The sequence below is a fragment of the Acanthochromis polyacanthus genome, chromosome 24 (genome assembly GCF_021347895.1).
Source record: "Acanthochromis polyacanthus isolate Apoly-LR-REF ecotype Palm Island chromosome 24, KAUST_Apoly_ChrSc, whole genome shotgun sequence".
Lineage (NCBI taxonomy): Eukaryota > Metazoa > Chordata > Actinopteri > Pomacentridae > Acanthochromis > Acanthochromis polyacanthus.
Window position 1 is genome coordinate 1,933,455 of NC_067136.1, and position 19,760 is coordinate 1,953,214.

A 19,760-nucleotide genomic window follows, 5' to 3' on the forward strand; every position below is an offset into this window, starting at 1 on the left:
TTATATAAAAATTAAACAATATAAAAAATGTAATTTAATCATAAAAGATTTTAATAATTATTATTTATGAAACATTTCAAATATTTTTCTTTCAATTATTTTTCCTTAGATTATTTACAAGAGTTCTATCTCTACATATATCTATCTATATAAATGTTGTTTGTTGCTAAAATTCAGCTTTTTTCTACAAATTTCTAAAAAACTGGTGGCTGATTAAAATCGCATTCAGTCTTTTTTTTAATCCTTCAGTTTTTATCCACACAGGAAAATGAAACAGAATTAAAAGAGAAAGATTTTTATGACTAATTTACTAATTTTCTGCATGAACAAATATCTCAGAAACACGTTTAACTTTTTAAAGTCTTTAATGTCTGCAGGTTTAAAAATGAAAAATAAAAACACTTTTCTCAAACTGTGGAGACGCTCAGACAAGCAGACGTCTGCAGAAACGATGGAAACTTTAATCAGTAACAGAAATAAAAACAAGAAAACCATAAAATCTGTCTGTACAAAGTTCTACACAAACTTTAATGCTTCAATCTGACGTCAAACGGCAAAGAAAAACCCAATAAAACCAATAAAACAAAGTCCATGTTTAACAGTAGAGGAGTCTGCAGCAGGTGAACAGGTGAGTCCAGGTGAGGCTGGACTTCAACCACTCAGAGCAGATTTAATGCTGACGTTAAATAAAACAATAAATAAACAGTCTGTCGAGGTAAACGTGTTGTTCAGCTGCTCCCCCCCGCAGGTCAGACGTGGTTCAGTCCAGCTGCTTCAGGAGAACCTCAGGAAGAGTCCACTGGAGCTGTGGGGGGGGGGGGGGAGACAGGAAACAAACAAACAATAAGTAAATAAACAGAGAAAGAGAAAAAATAAAATACTTCAAATACAATAAAAAAAATCAATATAAAGTGTTTTATTTGTTGCTTCATTAACCCGTTAAACTTCAGTGTACCGCCGGCGGTACACCTACTAATTTGCATAGGAATTTCAAGAATGTCCGACGGCTGCAAACGCGATTATACAAACACTATACGCCGATGGAAAGCTTAGATTCTCATGAATCCGCCGGTATAAACCACTTTCAGATGCGATTACCACAGCGGATGAGAAAAACACATTTGTCCGACAAAAACAAATATCCATCCATCCTTTCTCTGTACACGGCTTCAAAGCACACAGCGCGACTCACATTTCCGGGTTCATTATTACACACAGATGAAAATATTCCACAAAAAACGGCCATAATCCAACCTTTTACATCCAGATGACACAAGCCAGTAAACTATTTTGTCCAAAACATGTCCTGAAGTCGGTATAAAATCCATGAATCGGTCATTTTCAAGGAAATGCACCTCGCGATGCGCGTCCAATATTCCCCGTATTTTTCGTAATTTTTTTTATTTAAAAATAGAATATTAGCGATTTTTTGTACTGAAAACGGCTGGAATTGACTGAAGCTTAAAGGGTTAACAAATAAGCAGAAATATTTCACAGAATTTGGTAAAATATTTAATATATATTGAAACAAATTCAATAATAATAAATTATCTGAATCACAACAAGAAAATAATTGAGATAATAAAGTTACTACCTATCTGTGTATAACCAGTAAAGTTTTTCAGTTCTAATAACTTGTGTTTGACATTTGACTCAGTGAGTGGATCATTTAAAATTTAGAACATTTTAAAACGGGATTCTGATGATTTAAAGCCTGGATTTAGTTCAGTTTTTCCACTAAATAACATCAACATGAGGAGTTCAAGGAGCGTCAGAAAGTAGGAAATCCACAGATTCATTCTGTTTTACAGTTTCTGGGTCTGACAAATGCGGTCATTTTGACGGTTCTTTTTTAGGAGTATTAATTTTTATACATATAAAAAATATTATTATGAACTAGTAGTTTATAACAAAGTTATTAAAAGACAAAGCAGCACTGATCATCCCATAGCTAATAATTTAAACCACTAAATGTTTGCATGAAGCAGTTTCATTGATGCTTATGAGGCGGGGAGCAGAGGCTTGATGCATCGTAAACTTTCTTTAAACGTCCAGACCGTCGCTGAACTGAAACCAGGACAGATTCAGCTCCTGGTTTCTCACCTCAAACGCTTCCACATTTTTGGCTGAACTGTTTTCATAGCGAAGAGAACGTTTGAGAACGAGCCGCCATGTTGGTCTGACGTTTGTACCGGACTAAAGGCGGTCCTGTGACGTCCTAGTGAAGCGCCCACCAAGCAGATGTTCACGTGTTTCCATGTGAGAGAAAACGTTTCTGTACACATTTAGCTTCAGCTCTTTAACATGTTTAACACTGAGGTGATGCCGTCGGCTTCAAGTGCTGCGTTGATCACAAAACAGCCACAAAAACATTCAAAACCTCCACAAACAGATGCAAAATGAGCACGAAAAGAAGCCAAACAACCACAGAAAGGTTCAAAATCAGGACCGAAAGCATGCAAAACCACAAAAAATACGTGAAAATCACCAGAAAAAGACACAAAATCACCATAATAACGTGCAAGATGAGCCCAAAACATGCAAAACCTCCACGAACAGATGCAAAATGAGCACGAAAAGAAGCCAAATAACGACAGAAAGGTTCAAAATCAGGACCGAAAGCATGCAAAACCACAAAAAATACGTGAAAATCACCAGAAAAAGACACAAAATCACCATAATAACGTGCAAGATGAGCCCAAAACATGCAAAACCTCCACGAACAGATGCAAAATGAGCACGAAAAGAAGACAAATAATGACAGAAAGGTTCAAAATCAGGACCAAAAGCATGCAAAACCACAAAAACATGCAGAAGCACCACAACAACGTGCAAAATAAGCCCAAAACATGCACATTATTGACAAAGACATTTAAAACATAAAGACACAAATCACCAAAGAAAACCACTAAATCACCACAAAAAGAAGTGAAATGGGCCAAAATAAGCAAGACAACCAGAAAAAGATGCAAAATGAGCATGAAAAGAAGCTCAAAAACTACAGAGAAAGGTTGAAAACAGCCCAAAGACAAGCAAAAGCCGCCATAAAAAGACACAACATTACAATGTAAAGAATGAAAAGCAGCACAAACAAGCGCCACTCAGGGAGAGTGGCGCTGGTAATGGCACCACGCAGCAGCAGCATCATGGGTCCCACTGGCCATTGGCCTTCTTAACAAAGAACGGTTTTTAACGCCTTTATAAGGCAGTCCGCTCTGTGGTCATTTTAACTTTCCTTTGGTTTTTATTTATCTTGTATTCTATTGAATTTAATTTATTATTGTTATTGTTGTTTTTGCTGTTGCGTATCGCATTTTACTGTGTTTTGTCTGTTGTTTGCTGCTCCAAAAACTGCCCCACGGGGACATGAAAGATTTCTTGATCTTGATCAAACATGTAAAATCTCCATAAAAGATGAAATGTTTAGCACTGAGGCGATCAGAAAACAGCCAGCTTTTATCCATCAGGAGGATTCTGAACAACCAGATCAATGCGACTCGTTTTGCTTCACTGTTAAACTTTCTCCTGTTCATCTTCATCACGGCTGTAAACACACTTTAGGTTCATCAGCGCCCCCTACTGGATGGAGGGTTCATCAGAGTTAATGATGGGACAGATTAGAGAACTGAGAGGGATGAGATTAAAAGAGTTGTTTTTGTTTCTGTAATGAAACAATCGAAACTAACGTGTTAAACTCCCAGCCCTAATAGATACATATTATTACTATTATTATTATCATTACTATAACAAGAAACGGAGGCTTTAACAATGTTGCTGATGTTTAACTGTGTTGAATTAAGACTTCTTAAAAGCTGCTAATTATAACTGTACTAACATTTAAATGTAGTGTTTCCTCTACCTGCCGTCTGGTTGTCCGGTTCTTTTCCATCCTCCTCTTTCTCATCCTTCTCTCCGTTGTCCTCCTCTCCATCTTCTTTCTCTCCATCCTCCTCCTCGTCGTCGTCCCTCCTCTTCCTCTCCTTCAGCTGTTCCATCCTCCTCCTCACCTGGTCCAGCAGCTCTTCCCTCCTGCACCGCTCCACCCTCTGCTGCTCCTCCTCCTCCTTCTCCTGCAGCAGCGACCTGAGGAAGGCGGCGCTCACCACCTCCTCTCCTTCCCCCACCAGGAAGGCGTTCTTGAAGCGGTTGTAGAGCATCGAGGCCTTGGCCATGACGGCCTCGCTGGCCCGGTAGTAGCGCATCTTCAACAGGAACAGGAAGGAGGAGTCAGGTTACTGCTTCTGATGGTTTCATCCATTCAGGTCCACAAATGTCTGAAAATGTTCCCTGATATCCTCAACATGAGAGGATATGTTGAGTTCACAAACATTTACACAAATTTCTGATACTGTTTAACTTATTGTGTTCTCATTATTAAAAGCAGATATTTATTGAAATTATAAACTTGTGAAATGATGTTAAACCTCATGTCCAAGACTTTTATTGAAAAAGTTACAATGCAAAATTATCATTTATCTAAACTTATTTTCTTCACTCATAGAAAACAACAACAATAATTGAAACCCTACTTTCTTATTTGTTCCGACTTATTTTTAAATGTTTTCCTCATTTTTATAGAAAGAAGACCTTTGTTTCCAAACCTAAATGATGAACAGTAGATTCTGAGTGTTTTGATGAAGCTCTGATGATATTCAGACTCTTCTCCTCATTTCTACGTTTTGTTTGGACACTTTGAGTCAGGATTATTGGACATCTACCTTCCTGAGCGTGGCCACCAGCTCGCTGTGTCTCTGAACGTGCTGTGACGTCACGTAAACCATGCTCAGCTGATCCAGCGCCCTCAGACACCTGGACACGTCCTGCAGAGGAACAGGAAAGTCGTCATCGTCCGCTTCCAGACTCACTCTGGAGGACTCGGGCTTTGTTTTCTTACCGGGTTGTCGGACTTCAGAGAGATCCTGATGTCTCCGTGGATTCTGTGCAGAGTTGAGTCCGTTAGCGATGCAGAGCTCTTCTTCTCTGGTTTACCGTCTTCTTCTGCGCTCTTCTTCTCCGCTTCTTCTTTGGTGGTGGATTCGACCGACGTCTCGGCTCTGCTCCTCCTGTCACTGTCGCTGCTCTTCTTCTGCGGTTTTGACTCTTCGGCGCTCGTTTTATTTGTCTGATCTGTCGCCGTTTTGTCGTCTTTGATGCTCTTCTTCTGTGGTTTCTTTTCCTCTTTGCTCCTCTTCTTCGGGTGACCTGGCACCGTTTTGTCGCTCATCTTCTCTTGTGATTCCCCCTTGGGGTTTTCTTTCTTCTTCTGCTCTCTGGTTGTCATTTTCTTCTTCTCCTCCTCTTTCTGCTGTTCTTCTCCTCCGTGTGTCTCATCAGCTCCGCTCGTCTTCTTCTCGTCCTCCGTTTGGCTCTTCTTCCCGTCCTCGGCTGCTGCTCTCCTTCTTTCTGATTTCCTCTCGACTCTTTTCCCATCTTCAGACTTCTTCTCTTCCTCCGAGCTCTTCTTCTTCTCTTCCTCCAACCTCCTCTTCTTCTTGCCTTTCGTCTTCTTCTCTTCCGCTGTTGCATTCTTTTCTTTCCCGTCCTCGGCTCTCGTTCTTTCTGATTTCCTCTCGCCGCCTGCGACTCTTTTCCCGTCTTCAGCCTTCTCCTCCTCATCTTTCTTCTTCTTTTCCTCATCTTTCTTCTTCTCCTCCTCGTCTTTCTTCTTCTTCTCTTCCTCCGTTGCGTTCTTGTCTTTCTCGTCCTCGGCCTTCGTTCTTTCTGATTTCCTCTTGGCCTCTGAGCTTAGTCTCGTTGCATCTTCAGATTTCTTCATCTCTCCGGTGCCGCCTCTCAAGCTCCTCTTCAACTCCTCCACATTCTCCTCCTTCTTCTCTTCCTCCATCTTCTTCTTTCCCTCTTGCCTTTTGTCCTCTTCCTCTTTTTTCTTCTTGTCCCTCTCCATATTTATCTCCTCCTTCTTCTCCTCTTTCTTTTGTCCTCCATCTTCTTCTCTTCCTCCATCTTTTTCTTCTCCTCTACCTCCCTCTTCTCCTCCTCCATCTTCTTCTTCTCCTCCTCCTCCTTCTTCTTGTCCTCCTCCTCCTCCCTCTCTTTCTTCTTCTCCTCCTCCACCTTCTTCTTCTCCTCCTCCTCCCTCTCTTTCTTCTGCTTCTCCTCCCTTTTCATCTTCTCCTCTGTCTTCTTTTCCTCCTCCTCCCTCTCTCTCTTCTTCTCCTTCTTCTTCTCCTCCTCCTCCCTCTCTTTCTTCTGCTTCTCCTCCCTTTTCATCTTCTCCTCTGTCTTCTTTTCCTCCTCCTCCCTCTCTCTCTTCTTCTCCTTCTTCTTTTCCTCCTCCTCCCTCTCTTTCTTCTTCTCCTTCTTCTTCTCCTCCTCCTCCCTCTCTTTCTTCTCCTCCTCCTCCCTCTTCTTCTTCTCCTCCTCGGTCGTTGTTGTCATTCCTCCCATCTTCACCTGGATCTTCGTTCCCTGTCCGGCTGTTGCCTTCACGATCTTCCCGATGATTTTCCTCTCCTCTTTCTTTTCTTCGTTCTTCTTCTCGTCTTCTCTCGCCTCCTTCTCCTTCACCTCCTCTGCCGTCTGACTCGTCTTCTCTCCTTTCTCCTCCTTGTTCTTCTTCTCTGGTGTTCTCTGGCTGATGGAGGTTCCCGTCTTCCTGCTCGTCTTCTCTGAGGTCCTCTGAGTTTCCGTCTTCCTCTTGGCTGGATCTCCGACTCTCCTGCGAACACAAACAGACATTTAAACTCCTCGTCCGTCTGAACCTCCTCCGGCTGCATCCAGTGTTTGGGTTTTCTTACGTGGCGTTCTTCATCGCCTCCCTCCTCTTTGCTCCTCGGCCGGCCTTCAGTAGACCCCTCAGAGACCTCAGCAGACTCTCTCTCTTCGCCGCCAGGTGGCGCTGTTGCTGCAGATTCAAACGTTCACAATACACTTTATTAATACCAGTGGTTTCTGTGATTGACACCATCCAGCTGGCTCCACCAATATTTTAGTTTTTGTGGTAAAACTCGTCAAAACTGCTCAATCTGAGGTCAAACTTCAGGGAAAATATTTTTTTCATTTTTGTGACCAAGTATTTCGTATTAAAAAGTATTCTATGTGTTTAGTTTTGTGTTATTGTGACCTGCAGCTACATGTGGTTCAATAAATGCCAATAGTTGACTCGTAATGCTAAGCTGAGCTAATAAGTGGCTAGCATTAGCATCAAAAACACCAAAGAAGATACAGAAATAGTTAACTAGAACAGATCCAGGCCATTGGTTGTGTGAATGCTACACTAGCTAAAAAGTGGCTAGCTTTAGCATCAAAAAGATCAGAGGACAGACAAACCTAAACTGCACAAATTCAGCCTTGAAGTTTCTCTTTATTTAGAGTTTTTATGCTAAGCTAGGCTATTTATTTGTTTGCTACATATGATTCAGAAAATATGAACAGTTGACTTCTGCATCAGGCTGCATAGCGCCATAGTGGTTAGCACTTTCGCCTTGCAGCAAGAAGATCCCCGGTTCAAATCCCAGGGTGGGCCTGGGATCTTTCTGCATGGAGTTTGCATGTTCTCCCTGTGCATGCGTGGGTTTTCTCCAGGCACTCCGGCTTCCTCCCACAGTCCAAAAATATGCTGAGGTTAGTTGGTTACTCTAAATTGTCCGTAGGTGTGAATGTGAGTGTGATTGTTTGTCTGTATATGTAGCCCTGTGACAGACTGGTGACCTGTCCAGGGTGTCCCATCTTCACCCGAGTCAGCTGGGATAGACTCCAGCACCCCCCATGACCCTAGTGAGGATAAAGCGGTGTATAGAGAATGGATGGATGGATGGACTTCTGCATCATCATTTTTGTTGTCAACATGAGCTCAAAGATGGGATTTTTCATTTGTTTTTCTGATTTGAACTTGCTTTAACTGACCTAATGCTAAGCGAAGCTAACAAGTGGCTAGCTTTAGCATCAAAAATATCAAAGCTAAGACAAAAATAGCTAACCAGAACAGATCCAGGCCATCTTCTTCTTTGGTTGTCCTTTGCTTAAAGTCTAGATGCTATGCTAGCCTAGTAAATGGCTAGCTTTAGCATCAAAAACACTAAACTGGACAAATCCAGGCTCGATGTTCCTCTTTGTTTATAGTTTTTATGTTAAGCTAGCATAATTATTTGTTAGCTACATATGATTCAGAAAACATCAACAGTTGATTTGCGTATTAGTCGTTTTCTGTTCATTTCAGCTCAAATATGGGACTTATTAAGCTTTTAAATTTTGAACTAAATTTCACAGACTTGATGCTAAGCTGAGCTAATAAAAGGTTAGTTTTATAATCAAAAACACCAAACAAAATACAGAAATAGCTAGCCAGAACAGATCCAGGCCATTGGTTTTCCTTTGCTTAGAGTCTTGATGCTATGCTAGGCTAATAAGTAGCTAGTGTTAGTATCAAAAATATCAGAACTAGAACATGAACAGATGAACTGGACAAATCCAGGCTTGAAGTTTCTCTTTACTTACTGTTTTTATGCTAAGATAGGCTAATTATTTGTGAGCTAAATATGATTCAGAAAAAAATCAACAATTAATTTCTTCATTATCATTTGTTTTCGTCAACACAAGCTCAAAGATGCAGTCCCTCCAGGAATTTGCGATGTTGCAATCGCGCGAATTCACGCAAAATCAACCAATCTCTGCGAATTTTGCACGGCCTTGCAATTTTGTCCAATCACCGCAACTTCCCGCAATTTTGGCCCGCCTCCCGTGAGTTCCACCAATCATAGCAGCTCCCAGCACAAACCTAATGCACGTATGTCACTGAATTCATTTCCTTGTTTATGGTTTGAAGATGCAGACATGTGCGGTACTAATGTCTCTCATTTACCAACAAAAATCACTGCTGAAGATCATGATAAACAATTAATTCACTGATGTTCTTCACCAAAGCGGAGTTAAACTGTTTTACACCCATGCAATATTGTGGTGGAATACATAAAAAAAGAAAAAAATCAATTGATACGCACTTTTTTAAAACACGAAACATATTAGAATGGCTGAAATGAGCGGACAACAGACCATATAAATCACCATGATGGAAACTGTTGCATCCAGATCTGTTAGAGCACTGAAAGAATGAAGGTAAATTAGATTAATTATTCCACCAAAGAACACGGCAGAGTTATGTGACGATCAGCGTGTGTGAATCCTTCCTCTGTTACCAACATCACTCGAAAACAGACTGAAAGATTTGAATGAAATTTTCAGGGTTGGTCAGAAATGACACAAGGACCAAGTGATTAGACTTCAGCAGTGATACGGCTTAAAGTTTGGATCCACAGATCCGTTAAGGATTTCCCATTGAGGTAGCGGCACGGCGTCTGATAGCAGCACGGTAACCATGGCAACAAGTGAACGCTACCTCAGCGGCCTGCTGACGATCACATGAATGTGATCATACAACAAATCTACCTCTGTGGACGTATCGGAAATGATACAAGGAACAACTAATTAAATTGTGGGGGTGTTTCTGAGTCCCATCAATTCCCGTCTATGCCCGCTACATGTTTAGGTCACGCAATTCAGTATGTACACATGCAGAACACACACCTGTGTTCAGCACGAGGTCAGGTAATGAACAGTCTTGGTGGAGGACTACTCTCTCTCAGTGCTGTTCTTGTTAATTGACGTGACAAGCCGTGAGCGTGTGTGTGTGAACACGTGTGTGGCAGGAAGTGAAATTAACTTTTGGAGCCACTGACAGATATGTCCAAATAGGATTCATTCAATAGTAAATGATCATTTTGTGTCACAAGTCTACCAACCACTTCATATTAAACCAGTATCTGACTGCTGCTAATGTCCCACTGTGGTGTGCCAGCTTTTGTGGAAATGGGTTGGAACGTTGAATAATTCATTTCGGAATAAATATTGTCAATTAAAATGTTGAAACGTGTTCTACAAGCTGGAAAAAAATACAGCTTTTTAGCAATTGTCACTTTCTCCCGCAATTTCATCACAACAAATAAGCTTAAAACATCGCAACTTTTATCGCAATTTTTTAGAAAAGCTGCCGCGAATTCCAGCATTTTTGGCTGCAACAATCACGAAAAACGCCCGTGAAATCCTGGAGGAACTGAAGATGGGACTTCCATTTGTTTTTTTAGATTTGAACTCACTTTATGGGCCTGCTAAGCTAAGCTAAGCTAGTAAGTGACTAGCTTTACCATCAAAAACTACCAAAGCCAAGATAGACATAACTAACAGAACAGATCCAGGCCATTGGCTTTTCTTTACTTAGAATTTGGATGTTATGCTAGGTTAATAAATGGTTAGCTTTAGCATCAAAAATACCCTGAAAAAGTCAGGGCATGAATATACAAATTGGACAAATGCAGGCTTGAATTTCCTCTTCACTTGCAGTTTTAATGCTTAGCTAGGCTAATTATTTTTTAGCTACATATGATAAATAAGATTTCAAAGATGGGACTTTTTAATTGGATTTTTAGATTTTAACTTGATTTAATTGACTTAATGCTAATCTAAGCTAATAAGTGGCTAGCTCTAGCATCAAAAACACCAAAGCCAAGTCAGAAACTGCTAGACCTTTACCTCTTGGTCCACAGATTTGCCTCCTCTCTCCTTTCCTTCCTCATCTCCTCCATCCTTCTTCTCCACCTCATTCTTCTTCTTTTTTTTCTTCTTCTTCTTCACCTCCATGCCTTCTTCCTGTTTCGGTTTCTCCTCTTCCTCCCGCTTCCTCTTTTTTCGCTGTCTCTCATCTCGTCTCTCCTCTTTCTTTCTTTCTTCACCTTTCTTCTTTGGTTCCTTCTGCTCCTCATTTTCTCTCTTCCTCCACTCTCTCCTCGGTCCTTCGCCTCCATCTTCTCTCGGTTTCTGCTCCTCTTTTTCTGTTCTGTCTGTTTTCTCCTCTTTCTCTTCTCTTTGTCGTCGTGATGTTTGTCTCTCCAAAGTCGTCTTCTCCCCTTCCCTTCCTTCGTCCTCTTTCTCTTCTCTTCGTTGTGATGTTGGTCTCTCTGAAGTCTTCTTCTCCTCTTCCTTTCCTTCGTCCTTTTTCTCTTCTCTTCGTCGTGATGTTGGTCTCTCTGAAGTCGTCTTCTTCTCTTCCTTTCCTTCATCCTCTTTCTCTTCCCTTTGTCGTCGTGATGTTCGTCTCTCCAAAGTCGTCTTTTCCTCCTCCCTTCCTTCATCCTCTTTCTCTTCTCTTCGTCGTGATGTTCGTCTCTCTGAAGTCGTCTTCTCGTCTTCCTTTCCTTCGTCCTCTTTGTCTCCTCTTTGTCGTCGTGATGTTCGTCTCTCTGAAGCCGTCTTCTCGTCTTCCTTTCCTTCGTCCTCTTTCTCTTCTCTTTGTCGTCGTGATGTTCGTCTCTCCAAAGTCGTCTTCTCCTCTTTCTTTCCTTCGTCCTCTTTCTCTTCTCTTTGTCGTCGTGATGTTCGTCTCTCCAAAGTCGTCTTCTCCTCTTCCTTTCCTTCGTCCTCTTTCTCTTCTCTTTGTCGTCGTGATGTTCGTCTCTCCAAAGTCGTCTTCTCCTCTTTCTTTCCTTCGTCCTCTTTCTCTTCTCTTTGTCGCCGTGACGTTCGTCTCTCCAAAGTCATCTTCTCCTCTTCCTTTCCTTCGTCCTCTTTCTCTTCTCTTTGTTGTCGTGATGTTGGTCTCTCCAAAGTCGTCTTCTCCTCTTCCCTTCCTTCGTCCTCCACTTCCTTCCATCTCTTCCTGTTTGAAGTTCGTCTCTCTGATTTGGTCTCCTCTTTCTCTTCTTCTCTGATGTCCAGACTTCTTTTATTCTCCTCGTCCTTCTCGTCTCTCTTCCTCTTCAACCCTCGGTTCTCCTCCTCTTTCTTCTTCCTCTCTCCTTCAGTCGCCACTGGAGGACCAGCAGCTGTTTTCTTCTTCTTTTGCTCAGTTTCAGCATCCTCCTCATGTAAAGCAGAAAACTTTATTTAAAACCAAAACAAATAAAAGCAGAACTATCAGAGCTAACAGACTAATAACTAGCATTCCCCAACTGAGTGACCCTTACTATGCTAGCGACCAACTTAGTTACCAGTGTTGACTAATGAGTAGCCAAGAAAGGACTAGATGCTAGTGACCAGCCGGGAGATGTTAAATATTAACCTAGAAATGCTAAAGATTACCGTAGGGATGCTCGTCCCTAGCTTGGGGATGTGAATGATTTGCGATGGGATGCCTGTGATTAGCCAAGGGATGCTAAAGATTACCCTCAGATTACTGCCTGCTAGTTGCTAGCTTAAGAATGCAAGTGACTAGTCCTTGAATGCCTGTTGCTAACCTAGAGAAACTAGATTACTGTAGGGATGCTAATAACTACTTTAGGGATACTAATTGCTAGCTTTGGGATCCTAATGACTGCATAGGGATGCTAGTCGCTAGCTTGGAGATGTGAATGACTAACCATCAGATGCCTGTGATTAGCCTAGGGATGCTAAAGATTACCCTAAAGATGCTAATGACTAGCCTAGGGATGCTAAAAATGACTTTAAAGATGCTAATGATGAGCCCAAGAATGTTAATTACTAAATTTGGGAAGCTAGTCATCAGCCTAGTGATGCTTGCTGGTATTGTTGTGATACTACTGACTAGCCTTGATACAATTGTAGCCAGCCTAGGGATGCGAGTTGCTAGTCTAGAGAGGCTATTGACTAGCCTTAGAACACCAGTTGCCAGCATAAGGACAGTAGCGATTAGCCTCAGGATATTAATTTCTCATGTAAGAAAGCAAATGACTAGTCTTTGAATGCTTGTTGTTAACCTAGAGAAATTCAACTACTGCTGGGATGCTAATAACTTACTTACTGATAGTAGCTGCTAGCCTTGGGACACTAATGACTGCATATGGATGTTAATTGTTAGTTTGCGGATGTGAGTGACTAGTCATGGGATGTTAAAGATTACCTGAAAGATGCTAATGACTGGCCTAGAGATGCTAAAGATTACACTAAAGATGTTAATGATTAGTCTAGGGATGTTAAAGATCAGCTTAAAATGCTATTGACTAGCCTAGGGATGCAAAAGATTACCCTAAAGATGCTAATGATTAGTCTAGGGATGCTAAATATTGCCCTAAAAATCCTAATGACTAGCCAAGGGATGCTAAAGATTATCCTAAAGATGCTAACAACGAGCCTCGGCCAGCCACTAGCCTACTGATGCTTGTTGGTAGCTTTCGGATACCACTGACTAGCCTTGGTGCAATAGTGGCTAGCTTAGGGACGCTAGTAATTTGCAGAGCGCTTCTAATTGCTAGCCTAGAGAAACTAGCTGTTAGCCAAGAGACACTAATTGCTAGTCTATAGATGCTAGTAGTTCATCTAGAGAGGCAATTGACTGGCCTTAGAACACCAGTTGGTACCATAGGGACACTAGTGACTAGTCTCTGAATGCCTTTTGCTAACCTAGAGAAACTAGACTACTGTAGGGATGTTAATAATTAGCTTAGGGATACTAGTTGCTAGCCTTGGGATGCTAATGACTGCTTAGGTTGTGTGAGCAGGAAGCCAAGAGAAGCTAGTTGCTAACTGTGAATGGTAGTGATTATGCTGTGGATGTTTCTGTTTTTTCCATGTCACCTGCAGTGATGCGAGCTTGGACTCTGCTGCTCTGCTCCTGGTGGTAGCAGCAGATTCAGTCTCTGCAGAGCTGGAAGCTGCTGAAGGTTCTGGTTCCTCTGCTGGAGAACTTCGAGTGCTTCGAGTTTCTGTCTTAGCTGCAGCTTTATTTGTTTCAGCAGCAGGTTTACTGACGACTTCACCTGCTGTTATCTGAGGAGACACAGAACATTTATGTATTTCACGCAGCTAGTTTGACTTTTAGTCTGCATTTAAACATTTAAGTTCTCACCTCTTTTTTGTCCTCTGCAGAACCTGCACTCACTCCTGCAGATCCTCGGCTTGCTGCTCTTCTGCTTCTTGCTGTAACAGCAGTTTCTGTAACATTTGTAGAAGTCTCTTTGGACTCTGTAGATTTATCTGGAGCTAACCTGGACGACGCCCTGGTAGCAGTTTTAACAGGAGTTTCTGATTCAGCAGCAGCCGGTTTACTGTCGGGTTCAGGTTTACAGGGAGCGGACGAACTTCTCCGTTTGTCATTTGAAGTTTTAGCAGGTGTAGCTTTAGAGGCAGAAGCTGGTGTAGCAGGTGTAGCTTTAGAGGCAGAAGTGGGTTTAGCTCTGTTTGCAGAAGTCTGTTTAGCAGGTGTAGTCTGGGTGTTGGTCTTTCCTGGTACCTGAGGAGACAACAGAACAGAAAATAACCTATTTGAGTGAAAACTCTTTTTATTAATTGAACATATTCCTGACTCCTCTTCAGCTGTTCACAGGACGTGTGGATTAATGTGAGCTTCAGACTGACTTTTAGTTTACTGCCGACTCCAGGAGTGTTTTGGATCTCCCACATTCCCTCAGCGAAGCCTTTAATGCGAACTCCACTGCCGTACTTCATCTTGTTTCCGATGTACGGAACGACGTTCTCGGGCGGCAGGCTGCCTCTGAGGGTTAATCAATCACAGATCAATCAATGCCTGTCAAGAAACTTAGCAGCTGATTATTGGCTGAATTCACTTACATCTGATGAGTCCCAAAAAAGAAGACCGGGATTCGTTTCTTGTAGCCGCGGTCTGACTTGCAGATCTGCAGTCACAAAGAAGTGTTAGAGCTGGTTTAAAACTGTGTACGTAAACCCAAAACAAAACTTAAAATGAGTTCATTTTATTAACGGCAGCCACAAATAAGATGACATAGAGGATATAGGGTGGGGAAGCAAAAATATCCTATTGACAAATTTGAATGTCCTGCCCAAACGGTGAGGGTAATCAAAACAATAATTAAAATCAAAGTTCCTTACCTTTAACCAATCTTTTTCGTATTTGTCAGACCTTGGTGCATTGTGAAACGAGCAAGCAACAAGCAAAACGCAACAGGGTTTGTGATCTCCTGGATGCTCAACTCCCTCAAAAGGACATTGCCAAGATTGTTGGCATCAGTGAGAGGACCATTCGCTGCATCCAGCATGCCAGACAATCCAGTTTGGGCACCAAGAGATCTCCAGATGGTCCTGGGAGTATTGGGCTCAGATGGCAATAAGATGCCCCCCTACTTCTTCAAGCCAGATCAGAAAATTGGGGCTGATGTGTACTACATAGTTCTGAGGTACACCGTTTTGCTCTGTCTGAAGGCCACCTACCCTGACAACAACTATGTTTGGCAGCAAGATAAGGCTCCCACTCACACATCAAACAAGGTCCAAAAGTTCTGTGAGTAGATTATGGCGAACTTCTGGCCCAAACACATTTGGCCCCCGAGCTCACCTGATCTAAACCCCCTGGATTTTTTTCTGGTTGGGCGCCATTGAGTTGAGGAACAATGCCATCCCTCATGCCAATATGGATTTACTTAAGGCTGCATTCTCCAGGGAATGGGAGGCCTGCCCCAAGGAGGATATCAGGAGGGCCTCTGCCTCTTTCAGAGGTTGTATCGAGGCCTTCATCATGGCTGATGGAGGACATATTGAATAAACATGTTCTGAAAGCTTTACATTTGTGTTCTTCAAGAAATCAGTTCAAAATTCCAAAGAATAAAAAAGTTATACCCAATTATATTTGTTTTTTACCTGACAGGACATTTTTGCTTCCCCACCCTGTAGAGGGGCTAATATAGCTAGCTAACAACAGGCTAGTAGTTAGCATTCCCCTCCTAGATGAGCATTACGTATGCTAGTGGATAACTCAGTTTTTAGGGTTTACTAATAAGTGGCCAAAGACGGAAAGCTAGTTACTATGAATGGGATGCAAACGACTAGCCACAGAATGCTAATGGATAGCATAGGGATGCCAGTTGCTAACCTTAGGAAGCTAGTGATGAGACTACAGACACCAGTTGCTAGCCAAGGGATGCTATTGACTAGGCTACTGTTGCAAGTGACTCACCTTAGGACTATAGTTTGAGTCTGGGAATGCTAGTGGCTATCCTACGCATACTAGTGGCTAACCCTGGAAAGCTAACGACGAGCCGACAGACACCATTTGCTAGCTTTGGTATACTAGTGGTTTAACCAAGAGGCTCTAGTTAGTAGCCTTAGGACGTTAGTGACTAGTTGAGTGATGTCAGTGGCTCACTTTTGGATGCTAGTTGATAACCTTAAAAAGTGATGAGCCTACCGAGACAATTTGCTAGTCTTGGGATGCTAGTGACAAGCCTAGCGATGGAAGTGATTCACTTTGGAATTATAATTTGAGACAAGGGATGCAAGTGACACACCTTGGGATTCTAGTTTGAATCAAGGGATGCTAGTTGCTAGCCAAGGGACTCTAATTGCTAGCCTAGTCGTGGTAGTGACAAGGCGAAATATGCTATTTACTAGCCAAGGGACGAGGGTTGCTAGCCGAGGGACTCTAATTGCTAGCCTAGAAAAAGTGAGAAACGCTACTCGCTAGCCAAGGCACGATGGGTGCTAGCCTGAAGGTGTTAGTTACAAAACAGCTGTATGGAGATGTTTTCAGTGTGTGTTTTTGTGTCTTTGTGTCTGTATGGGTACCCTGGCAGGCCAGTGAGGGAAACCCTTCATCTTAGCGAACACCAGGTCTCCAGCTTTAAACTGGTCGCTGCTTTTTCCCGGCATTTTGCTGCTTCAGGACTCGATCGCACAGCAGGAATCTGAAAAGAGAACACGTAGACTTTAAAGTGAGTCAACCTGTAGCAGCTGTTTCAACTCAGGAGGCCTTTAAAGACCTAAAACACTGAATACTGATGCTCTGCATTGCTGCCAACAGCTACGCCTTGTGTTGTTGTCACATCCAGGTACAGGTGAAGCCTCAGCTGTAGTCTGTTTAGCACGAGAGATGTGACGAAGATGGAAGCGCAGAAACACACAAAAACAAACAAAAAACAGACAGTGACAACTGTTGCACATCTAGCTTAAAAAATATTTAAAAATGACCCAAAAAATTATCCCAAAGATGTTAATGACTAGCGTAGGGATGCTAAAGATTGTGATGACGAGCCTGGGGACGCTACAGATTACCCTAAAGATGCTAATGATGAGCCTAGGGATGCTAAAGATTATCCCAAAGATGCTAATGATTAACCTAGGCATGATAAAGATTACCTAAAGATGTTAATGATGAGTCTAGGGATGTCATGTAGTAAACTTTGGAAGCTAGCCACTAGTCTATTGATGCTTGCTGGTAGGTTTGGGATTCCACTGAATAGCCTTGGTGCAACGGTGGCTAGCCTCGGAATGCTAGTGACTTGCAGAGCAATCCCAATTACTAGCCTAGGGATGCTAGTTGCTAGTCTAGAGAGGCTACTGACTAGCCTTAGGACTAGGGATGATAATTGATAAGAAATTATCAATGTCAATGCCATTATTGATGCCACTTATCGATTCGATTCCTTATCGATTCTCTTATCAATGCCTGGTAGGTTGTTGTATATGGAAAAAAAAGCAGATAATGCCCGCAATCGCTTCTTCCGCTACATGGATTGTTCTCACTGTGGGCTCTAATCTTGCGACAACTGCACCCACGCAACTGAATACGGCAGTTCTCGCGAGGCTTCTTCTTCTTCATTGGTTTTATGACGGTTGGCATCCATCACTTTGGTGCATTACCGCCCCATTCTCGCAACGAGGCTAGTGACAGAGTTCAGTGTGGAGAGACAGAACATTTTTTATTTATTATTTTTTAAAAGAATGACATACGGGCAGCAGTGAATGTCCACAGGTCTGTATTTGTCCACCAGCTCTCTGGGTCCAACGTTTTAATGTATTAAACAGTGGCGGCGGCGGAGACAGCACGAATAGTCGGATCCGTTCGTCTGGTCTCCCGGGTCCACATTTTGCCCTCGTTTAGTCTTTAGTTAAACTGAAGAATTCCCAAACAGCGGTCTTCAGCATCTTGTCTTGTGTTTATGCAACAAAGTGAAGCGTGGCTTCAGAGTCGGCAGCAACCCAGCCATTCGGGTGGTGTTTACAAACACGAATGGAGGAGCCGAAATGAGCCGAAGAACACGGCGGGACGAGCCAAAATGGGCCGAAGGCGCAGGGAAGAGACGAGCTCTGAATATTTTCGTCTGGGGGGAGGAAGGGGTGATCACATCGACATGTGTATATGTTATAGATATATGTGTATATGTTTATGTGATCACAGGACGAGATGAGGCGATGAGGGCCGAAGGCGGAGGGAAGACAGTAACGCTGCATATTCTTTCTGCCCGGTGATGTCCGATGGCGGGGGTGGGGGGGGGGGTGAATACTCGGATACCAAAATTAATATCTGGATAATGCCGTAGCGAACGAATATTCGGATATTCGGGAGATTCGGGTCCAGCCCTAGTTGCTAGCATAGGGACACTCGTCACTGGCCTGGGGATGCTAGTTGCTAGTGTATGAATGCAACCAACATCCCCATAGCAACCATTGCCCCATAGCTAGCAACTAGCATAGAAAGACAGATGAGGACAGCTGTTGCACACCTAAAAACCCCGCCAAGCTGAAATAAAAGAATCTGTAGCTGTGTTGGTTTGATTTTCTGTCTTTCTTTTTAGGCAGGAAATCACCAGAGAACAAGATGTTATTTATAATGTGTATTTGTTAAAAGACTGTTTTGCACCATTTCTTAAGATTTTCTTGCACTGAAAAGGAAAAGCTTTCCAATTTCTTTATACACTGTATAATGACAATAAAGCATATTCTAGTCTATTCTATGAACTACGCAGAAACAGACTGTAGGGAGAAGTAGAGAAATACAACAGAATACAGTCATGTTGATTTCGATTTTTACACGTTTGTAAACAGGAACATGATATGAAACACATCCAGAAGAAACACCTTTAAATGGTCCACAGGTGTTTACATAACACTGTAATCCAGTAAAGTGTAAACAGTAGCAGCATTTATTCTGGACACAAGGTTTACTGTGTGTGACAGTAAAAGATTTAGTATCTAATCACAGTATATTCCTCTGGCAGGTTGGACATTGAGCCTAACTTGTGTCCTTAAACTGCCTTACAGTTTCTAATCGTTTCCGACGTCTGTTCTTGACTGACTTGACTTGACAAGACGTTATCTCGAGTAAGATGTTCAACTTGAAAGCTTAAACACTTTTTTCCACTTCAGTTTCTCCACCTACAAGCGGAGCATCGTGTGTCTTTGACTAAATCGTCCACAGAAACTCTGCAGTTTCGTTTTCAGCAGCGTGTTCACTCATTGTTTACAAATACAGGCTGCTAGCCGCTCAAGCTAACACATGCTAACCGGCTGCGGCGGCTCCGACGGAAATGCTCACGAGTGTCCGATTTTAGGAAACCGGGAATTTAATGTAAACTTACCGGGAAACCTAACGTCGGTCCTCTGAAAACGTAGAAAAACTCTCCGGTGCTTGTTTCACTCAGCAGGAGGCTTCTGGTTACTTAGCTGCGGCTCTTCTCCGCCGCCATGTTGGCCGCCGCGTCACGTGATCTTCAATTCTTTCCCGCCTACAGTTCAACTGTACCAATCGAAGGGGGAGTCCGGACCGTACCAACTCTTGTAAAATGAGACGCTCGATCAACTGGCTTTGTTTTGAAAAATGATAAAGTATAATTTACATTTTAAATACATTTTAGATTCTACAGTGTTTTAAGCAATATTTTCCAAATATTTATGAAAATGTCAATATTAATGTGTCATAATTGTAAATATTTACTTATAATGGCATGATATTTTTGTTCAATATTCTCATTCAACAACAAAAAACTATTTCAGGTCTGTCAGAGCTACTCACATAAACTGAAAATGAATGAGAATCAATGGCT

At 42.3% G+C, this 19,760-nt stretch overlaps 1 protein-coding gene across 1 annotated transcript; it reads right to left on the reverse strand.

The window, feature by feature from the left end:
* Positions 1-346: 346 nt before the first annotated feature.
* LOC110971192 (trichohyalin-like) lies at positions 347-19,441 on the reverse strand. The gene is given in 13 exon segments (XM_051944358.1): positions 347-805; positions 3,860-4,202; positions 4,719-4,820; positions 4,895-5,917; positions 5,920-6,679; positions 6,759-6,865; positions 10,546-11,871; positions 13,543-13,734; positions 13,814-14,197; positions 14,323-14,458; positions 14,536-14,600; positions 16,504-16,622; positions 19,296-19,441. Coding segments are annotated over 12 exon segments (4,542 nt in total). The 5' UTR covers positions 16,588-16,622; positions 19,296-19,441; the 3' UTR covers positions 347-785.
* Positions 19,442-19,760: the final 319 nt, after the last annotated feature.